Below are 8,470 nucleotides of genomic sequence, written 5' to 3' on the forward strand. Positions count from 1 at the left end.
GTTTGAAACGCTCGTGCATACCATTCGAAATGGGGGAAATGCGTCCGAGCAGAAACATGCAAACGGTNCGGGGGGAACCTTTCGCACCGATGCGAGACAGAGTGGAACGGGGCTCCATGCGAGCGACAACGCGGGCTTGCACCTTGTGGCACCCTCTGCCTTATCACCGCCTTCGTATCCAAAAAAAAAAAAGTCGATGCGTTCTGCTGTGAGTGCGGCCGCCTTGTTATCGCTCCCGCCGCTGATGCGATAAGTATTGTCTTAGGATGCCCTTTGTTACTACCGTGGGGGGAAAAAAGCATTGTTTATATATAATATATATTGCCAATGGTGTGCAGTTTAGTTGCGTTTTTTTCCTCTTTTTCTTTTTCAGGGGCTCCACCGCTCTCTCGCCGTTTCTTGTTTTTTTTCTTTTTTTTGCGTTTGACGTACGCTCGTATTTTTTCGGAGTAGCGGAGGCTCGAGGAACAATTTGGACGAAGAGGGAGAAACAGGCGAGTGAAAGAAGTAGCTTGGTGAACTTTAGGGCGATTGACGAGGAGTGTCGAGAGGCGGATGCAGACGTTAACAAAATGAAATCGCGACAGTTAAAGTTATGCACCTATCGATTTGACGGTCCTCATGTGCTGTGTGAATTGCGCGACAGTGGAGGGCGTCGGTTTCAGGATTCACTCCCGCCTTACTCCGTGCTGGAGCAGTGTTGTTCAAAAGTGGTAGACATGCATGCCGATCTCGTGGCGTTGCAGAATGTGCACCCCAAAAAAATGGTTGAAAAGTTGTTGTTGCCCCCGCTGGCTTGTAGTCATACTGCTGGTTTGGGTTTTGCGTACAACACTGAAACACTAAGGTTGAAGGAAAAGAAGGAGGTGAATCTGTTCAGTCTGGTGCTTTGCCGTGCGAAGACGGAACTTGGATACGCCAGCTGCTTACCTTCGTTTCGATTTCGTCACTCAGAGCCATATATACCGGCCACATATGCCTTATTTGAGATGGTTGCTGACGCCAACGACCCACCTGTTTCGTTTATTGCTCTGAATTGTGATTTCTCACGGACGCCAGCAAAACTGCACAGCTTTCGATGTGCGTTGATTTCTGAGATGATTCGGGTTTTGTACGAGGACATTAACCTGACGGAGTGCTGGGGAACCGGACGAGTTTTGCTGCTTGGTAGTTTTAAATCGCCTCGTGGCTCACTCCCGTACGATTATTTAACAAGGTTTTCTGGAGTAACTGAGGAGGAATTCCAAGTGCGCGCAACTCGATCAGAAGTGCCTCCAATAATGGAAAATGCAGCGTCTTCTCCGTGCGTCGTGCGCCGCTGGTGTTTTCTTAATATATCCACGAATCGCGTTCGCCAGCTGCATCATCTGACAAATGTAGTTATTGAGGCGCGTGGTGGTTCCCTGGACAGTGTGCGAGAATTGGAACTCACTACACTGCACGACGAAGTCGGTCTTCCTGGGGTGGTGAAAAGGGACACGGACAGAATTACCCTATTATTTAATCCTCCTTATGAGGTGACAGGAACACAGCGACATTTCCGTTTGGCTTGGCGGGAGTACCGGGAAAGTAGCACTTCGCCGCTGCTGGAGCTTGGGTCAGAAGAATATCCTATTAGGTTGTATCGTTTATCGCACGGATACAGCAATTCCGGTCTGATGGAGAAGACAGGCCCTCGCTTCCGAAGCATCTATGCAAGTTGCATTCACCAGCAGCCTCACTGTGGCATGGAAGCACTCTTGGATAAGCACGCAAAGCTGCAGAACGTCACGGTCCCGTTTGAAGACACCTCCTCCAAATTGCATATCCAGCAGGTCTTGCCTCGAGGCCTAGGATGCGATAATGTTTCGTTTCGTTCCTGGGGACGTGAGTCTTTGCTTCCCCCGTTTGAGGAAAGCTCAACTTTGGGGCCGCAGTCTACAGCATTTTCCCCACAGAAACCTTGTTTGGGGCTCTCTGTGATTCCCACACTGGAAGCGACGGCTGAGGGGTGCGAGGAGGAAGGGGATTTCGTGTGCGGTACACAAGACTACATATTATACAGTGCATCATCTTTCTGCTGTGAGGAGGTGGGTGCACTCCCATCAATTGTGGAGGCGTGCGCGGGTTGGCTTTTGCCCATGAAGGACGAGGGTGCGCCGTCGAGTCATCTGTTCTCCTGCACAGTTGCGATAAAGGCATAGCAACAAGTTGTGAGGAGAACAACTGAAGGGGTCGGGCCACAACACGTGGCCATTTTTTTTTTTTTTGCGTCAACTGTTCATGTGGGTGGTATTGAAGGTGGCGGGGCATGCCTAATAATTGTCCAATCTTTTGATTATTACAACGGCTTGTATCAACGCTTTTGTTCTGACTACCAGTCTTACAGGTGCTGATAATGATGGTTTCCCCCGCTATATATATATATATATATATATATTGTTTTTTTCTCCGAATGCATTTTTTGGGGCGCAGGCCGTATGATGCAAGATGCCGACGTTGGACTCGTGCCAAGGCGGAATCCCTTCAAAACGCAATGGCGCACAAATCTGCCGTCCTTTCATGAGTGCTTGGCGTCGCTGGGGAGTCGAGAAAATTTTCGTAGCTTCGGTGAGGTGTTGGCCGCGGTTAGTCCGACCCCACGTGAAGTCGTCGAAACGTCTTGTGCGCTCACCTCACCGAAGATGAATAGGAATGCAGACTTCTCCTTTTTGACGTTGGAGGTGTCAGACATCACGATGCCAGGAACTCCTCCTCAGCCAGTGGAGCGCTATCAGCAGAGCTGCGCCTCCTCAACCGAGCGAACCCCGCGACGTACCAATGACGAAGAGAGGGGTAGAGAAATCTCTCTTACGCCGCCCCAACTTCCTCCATTGTGCCCCAACGCCTCCCCCATTGCACACAGTCCTTCGGCGCTAGGGAACTCTTGTTCAGTCCCACGAACAGAGCCACAAGAAGTGTTGCCCACACATTCCGCTGAGCGCACGGCGTCAGCACTGTTGGAGGAGAGAAAAGATGTGGGCGCCGTGTTTACGGCGGAAATTCCCAATGCCCCCATAGATCACTCTGCTCGTTTTGAAAGGGTGACTGCTTTCATGCCGTGTGAAAATTTTATCTCAGAAAACAACAATATAGTGGGCGAGTGGGGTTATATTAATCAGCGTGTGGACAGCATTATCCCTCCTTTGTGTGAATGGAGGGACGGGGATTGGTTCAGTGACACGGTGAACTCTTACGGCGACTTTGCGTATCATCATCCTTTGCTCTATCAGGCCACTGCAGACACGACAAGAGAAGCTAGATTAAGGAGGCACACTTTTTTGTAAATGCGCATGATGCGTTGCCTACTTGGGCACACTTACAATCAAGTGAGTTATGTTTTATGGGTTACCGCACATTTTGTGTTGAGGTGGTGCCGCGGTGTGAATCAGAAAAGGCGCACTAGAAATAATGGAGAACGGAGAAGAGGTTTCACGGCATTTTGGTTCTTCACTTTGCCCTGGATCTGTGGAGAATTTTTATTGTTTTTGGAGCATCTTTTTCAAGGGGCAAGGAGGGTTGAAGAAAAAGTGTATATATACATGTGTATATACATGCATATACTACTTTTTATTTTCCTTTTCTGCTTCTCTTTTTTATTATTTATTTTTTACCTTCAAGCAGCCACAACAAAAAGAAAAGGCCCGCAACATGAACTTGCGTTGTGTACGGAAATGGATGTAGACCTTTAAATCGTTGAGGCATCTTCTCAACATCTGCAGAACGTTGTAGCGAAATGGATCTTTCCATTGCGTCGATTTTGCAAGACGAGAAGAGGGCAATCTGCTCTCTGGCTGAGTTTACGACCTTTTTTATTTTTTTATTTTCAGACACTCCTCGTAGGTGACGTGGTAGATGTGCGTCTCACTGTGGAGTCTTTGTTAGCAAGGGGGCTTCGCGGAGGAGGCCCGCGGTGCCTTAATAGACCTATTTGCTGAAGTTACTGCTCCTCTTGCAGCGTTGCAGCTTTCTCTCTCTTTCCCGTTTTTTTTTTTTTTTGGGTATACCGTCAACTGGTGTAGGAGATTTCTCTCCGCTTTTTCCCTGCTTTTCCTCAAGCTGTCCTAATGATCTCCAGTCAACGTTCTCTTTTGCGTCTATTCTTTTCCAACAGGGCCACAAGTGTTGCTGTTGTTGTTTTCTTTTTCTGCATTTAAACGTATTTGCTTTAAATGTGGGAAATGTGCCTCGTCTCGCCACCACGGCGATCGCTGAGTGCGCCCTGCACGACACTTCGTCATGTGTGCTCTGTTTCCGCACATGAGGACAGTGAAGGGGAATTGCGTGCTGAGGTGGTGGAAGCTGCATCGTCTCTTGCCAACCCTCGCTTGCGCATAACGAGGGTGGCCTTTTTGTTCCCCTCCTGTATCACGAGTGTCTCGTCTAGCGCCGAAAATACAGGGGGCAGTGAGGCTTGGGAGCTTCTATCGAACTCACGGGCGCGCGTGCAGAGTGAAATTGGTGGTGAGCCGGTTATTTTTGACCGCCTTAGAATGGCAAATTCACAAATACATCTTTTGAATAGCATGAACGGGCACACATTGCAGAGGTGTGCTGAGCTCGAGAAAAGTAATGTATCACTTGGCCGTGCACTGATGCAGGCCATTGACGAGAACCGACATCTGAATGAGCGGTTGCAGAAGTGTTTGAAGGAGCTTGATGAAAAGAAACATTTGGTGGCGGTGCTGCAGCGAGAGTTGCAGGCTGCTCGGCATGCGACAACCGCGCGGTAGATCTCAACATGACCCCAAGCGAGTCACCAGTTGTATGCTAGAACTCCACCATCAAATAAATGACTCAAAAACGGGGCCAATAAAAGAAAGAAATGGCTCAAATGTGTTTCTATTTACTTTCTGTGCGTGTTTTTTTCTAGTTGTTGTTGATCCTCCTTTTTTTTTCTTTTATGCACGATGATTGTTCACTATTTTCATGATGTCCTGTGCGTTGTTGGCTCTTCTTCTTGTTTGGCTTGCCAAATACGATTTTTCTCTTCTCGTTCTGCGTAGGGAAAACACTCATTATGAGGCGTGTGTCACTTACCGTCTCGTTGCCGTCGGCGTATGTAAGGCGTGCGATTTTATTTAGCCCCCGCTACGATTGGCGTACCTCGGGCGTGCACGACGTCGCTCCGAGGGATGAGGGAGATTTTGTGTACGAGGGGGCAAAGCAGACGCTGCCGGGGGCTCACCCTCTGCCATTGTACCATCCCCATAACACCGTTACCCGGCCTTTAATTTCGCCCTATTTACCTTCACCACAACGTACTCATCCGTACTTTACCGAGCCTGTATCTGAGTTGCCACACTTTAACACGACAAAACCGGTGGTATACACATGTGGGACGATAAAACAACGGATTATCGTTCCAGTTTTTAACCTGAAGAACGAAATAACACATACACGAGAGCTTGATCCATTTGTCTTTGGCATGTATCCAGAAACGGAAGAGCTCAGCAAGAATCTTACCTACTGGTTAGTGCGGTGTCAAAATTTTGCTAGTAAGTGGGACTACGAAACACGTGAGATTTGGAGAAAGGCTAAAAAGAATTGGCCCAACACAGGGATGGGAATGCCACGCGTCAGCAATAGGAAGAATCATCAGTATCCGTGGGGCGGGCGCACGAAGCCGTCCAAGCCGTGGAATATGCTTATGCCTACTATGGATGTCAAGACATGGAGTAAAAGTAACCGTATGATGTTGACCGTTAAAATGCTACAAGGACGGCTGCAGATTGTAGACAAACTTACCTTGTCAGAGCCCACACAAGAGTGCTATCTGGATCTTTGTAGCACAATGTTGTGGGATGTACGGCACACCGGAGGTGGGGTTTTATTCATGGATGGGGGTTCCCGTATTACTCCTAGCATTGAATTTGATCGCTTCTTTTTTTTTGGTAGCTTTTTTAATGGTAGAAACAAAGTTGTTCGACCTACTCTGCTGTGTGATGAACAGTACGATTACAACAAGACGGCAGCTAAGCAACGAATGAAAGGTCCCAAGGGCCCCAAGAATCCTATTCCTATTAACCGTTTTAACGTTTATGACGCGATGCAACACGAACGACTAGTTATTACAGAAGGTGCAATTATGCAATTAGAGGAGGAAATGTACGAGCACAAGTTGCGTATTCTCCCTCCACATATTCGCAATCAGCTTCCTGAGCGTGGTTACCTTGATAGCGAAACACTTGGCAATTGTGTTCCGTCCTTAAAGACAATTCAGATGGAGGCAGCTGCTCGCACAGAGGAGATTGAAAGCAGTATGTATCAATCTTTTGCTGACAATCCTTACCAGCTTTGGGAAGACGAGGCCAAGGCCTCTTATTCGGTTGATGCCGTAGATGGAACAATTCAACAGTTTGTAAATGGAACGAAGTCCTCATGGTCGATGCTCTCGTAATTTCATCCCCCCTCTTTTTTTTTGCGTGTGTTACCTGATTTTGACGTTGAAGGATGATATTGAGCGTTCGTGTATGTGTGTGTGCGCTTGTCGTTACGTGTATATGTGCTTTTTATTGTTGAGGCTGCGTTGTGGGAATTATCAGTTCCCCCCTTTTTTTTTGTGGTATACACACAATCTGCTCTTGTTCAAGTAGATGAAGCTGGCCTCCAAAGGGCCCATTTTGCGGTGGTCGCTGCGGAACCCGACGACAGGAGCCATTTTTTCACGGAGTGACTGGCGGTCAGGCCGTGACCTTGGCCGTGAGGAGAGGGACTCAGGGTTGTTGCTTCGTCTGCGCGATATTGGCAGTCATGTGTCGGATGGTGCCCTTCCCGTTGCAGTGGTCAAAGCACAGCCGAGTGACTTTCAGGTGAATGAGATCGACGCAAGTGGAAGCGTGGCCACTTTGGAAAAGGCGCCTAAGGGAAAGTGGCGGAAAATATCACGCCCCAAAACGCTCCTCATTGAGGATGACGCGGCAACTCCATTTGGTGATCCGGCAAAGACATTTACTCCACGGGTACAAAGTTATGGGGAATATGTGAGAGTCTTGGGGAAGCTTCCGCAGGACTCTCCCATTTTGCGGTTTGTCGTCTACAGAGACGCCTATTCGCTTCTTAGCGTTGAAAACCGTATGAGGTATGCATTGTCTCTTCAACCGGGCTCTGCATTATTGTGTGAATCCTCTGGTGGTTCGTTTGGTTGTATTTCACAGTATGGCATATGCATTGGCATTACAAGGGAGTTTCTTCCACACGCTTCGCGTCATTACAACTTGCATCCTCTTATTTTCAACCCTCAAGCATACCATGCAGCAGATAACCTTGAATTTTTGTTGCGGAGACCCTCTGGGTATTACTACCGTCTTGTTTTGCGTTGTGTCGAAGGAGACCCGGATACCATAAACCATCACCTAAAACGATTAAGTGAAAGAGGATTTATTAATTATTTTGGTGTAGAAACGTTTGGGGTTGGGTCCAACAGATTGTTTGAACTCGCCGCTTTTGCAGCACAAGGGGATTTCCGACAGGCGGTGGGTGGTTTGCTTCAATGCGTTGCGGAGTGTGATGGCTTGCATCACGATTACTACATCAAGTACCTGAACGCAGATCCCAGCACTGTACAGGGTATGTCAAAGTTGTGGGCTGATGCGGCAAAACACATGCGATCGCAAAAATGGGTGGTTGACTTATTGAGAGGTGTGGTAAAATATCATGAGAGTGGAGAAGCGGGGGAACATCTTTCTGCGATATGGGATTCTCTCCCTATTCGGGATAGGGTTCAGGCTAGTGCAGCGGAGTTTGTATGGAATGCCATGGCCTCCCAAAGGCTCTTGTCGAGGGGCTTGAATGTGGTTGAAGGGGATGTGGTGCGGTTGCGCCTCTCCGACAGCTCTATCGCCATGGGCTCGTCTTCTGCTTCAGCTCAGTATAAACTGGTTACGGCGGAGGACATAAAACGAGGTGTTTACAATATTACAGATGTTGTACTTCCTGTTCCATACGGGACTGACGTCTTGAGTAACTGTGTGTTTCCTCAAATTGCGCCTTTGGATTGCCAGCTCTACAAGGAGTTTGCAGCAAGGCACGGCTTGTCTTTTTTGTTTGAGAAACCACTTGGGCCCTCTACGTTTCCACGAGAATTGTATCGGTCACTCGTAGAGAGACCTAGGCATCTTCAGGCTTCCGTGATTAACGACCCGAACTCTTTTACATGCTTAAAATCAGATCTTTTGATCATGCAGGAGCAAAAACGGATTCATGCGAAGGACATGGACTACGTCTCGAGGGTGCGGGAGCCCTGCGTGTATAATGTCTCGGAGCGTTTTGTGGAAAAAATTGAACCCATTAAAAAGTTTCATACAGGGCGTAATTCTGTCGTTGTGTTTTGTCGGCTTCCAGGGGGAACATCGCCGTTTGTAATGCTGAGAGAGGCATTTTCCCTTCGCTACGCTGCGTTTCAAGACATGTATGGCGTTTTGTAGTGCTCGTATGGTGTCTGCAGGGTACC

The 8,470-nt window shown here is 48.2% G+C and overlaps 5 protein-coding genes across 5 annotated transcripts, besides 2 other annotated features; all 5 read left to right on the plus strand.

The window, feature by feature from the left end:
• The first annotated feature begins 395 nt into the window (after nucleotides 1-395).
• Nucleotides 396-419: a microsatellite.
• Nucleotides 420-572: 153 nt separating this feature from the next.
• Nucleotides 573-2,183, plus strand: TraAM80_07608 (uncharacterized protein; the record flags this gene model as incomplete). The annotated part of the gene is made up of 1 exon (XM_029384390.1): nucleotides 573-2,183. The coding sequence occupies one exon, from the start codon at nucleotides 573-575 to the stop codon at nucleotides 2,181-2,183; it is 1,611 nt and encodes a 536-aa protein (XP_029235856.1).
• A 211-nt stretch (nucleotides 2,184-2,394) lies between these two features.
• Nucleotides 2,395-2,419: a microsatellite.
• A 40-nt stretch (nucleotides 2,420-2,459) lies between these two features.
• On the plus strand, nucleotides 2,460-3,305 carry TraAM80_07609 (uncharacterized protein; the record flags this gene model as incomplete). Its single annotated transcript, XM_029384391.1, has 1 exon — nucleotides 2,460-3,305. The coding sequence occupies one exon, from the start codon at nucleotides 2,460-2,462 to the stop codon at nucleotides 3,303-3,305; it is 846 nt and encodes a 281-aa protein (XP_029235857.1).
• Nucleotides 3,306-4,199: 894 nt separating this feature from the next.
• On the plus strand, nucleotides 4,200-4,751 carry TraAM80_07610 (uncharacterized protein; the record flags this gene model as incomplete). Its single annotated transcript, XM_029384392.1, has 1 exon — nucleotides 4,200-4,751. The coding sequence occupies one exon, from the start codon at nucleotides 4,200-4,202 to the stop codon at nucleotides 4,749-4,751; it is 552 nt and encodes a 183-aa protein (XP_029235858.1).
• A 287-nt stretch (nucleotides 4,752-5,038) lies between these two features.
• TraAM80_07611 (uncharacterized protein) lies at nucleotides 5,039-6,418 on the plus strand (the record flags this gene model as incomplete). The annotated part of the gene is made up of 1 exon (XM_029384393.1): nucleotides 5,039-6,418. The coding sequence occupies one exon, from the start codon at nucleotides 5,039-5,041 to the stop codon at nucleotides 6,416-6,418; it is 1,380 nt and encodes a 459-aa protein (XP_029235859.1).
• A 196-nt stretch (nucleotides 6,419-6,614) lies between these two features.
• On the plus strand, nucleotides 6,615-8,444 carry TraAM80_07612 (tRNA pseudouridine13 synthase; the record flags this gene model as incomplete). The annotated part of the gene is made up of 1 exon (XM_029384394.1): nucleotides 6,615-8,444. The coding sequence occupies one exon, from the start codon at nucleotides 6,615-6,617 to the stop codon at nucleotides 8,442-8,444; it is 1,830 nt and encodes a 609-aa protein (XP_029235860.1).
• Nucleotides 8,445-8,470: the final 26 nt, after the last annotated feature.

The sequence above is a fragment of the Trypanosoma rangeli genome (assembly GCF_003719475.1).
Source record: "Trypanosoma rangeli strain AM80 chromosome Unknown Tra_15.4_contig_00326, whole genome shotgun sequence".
Classification (NCBI taxonomy): domain Eukaryota; phylum Euglenozoa; class Kinetoplastea; order Trypanosomatida; family Trypanosomatidae; genus Trypanosoma; species Trypanosoma rangeli.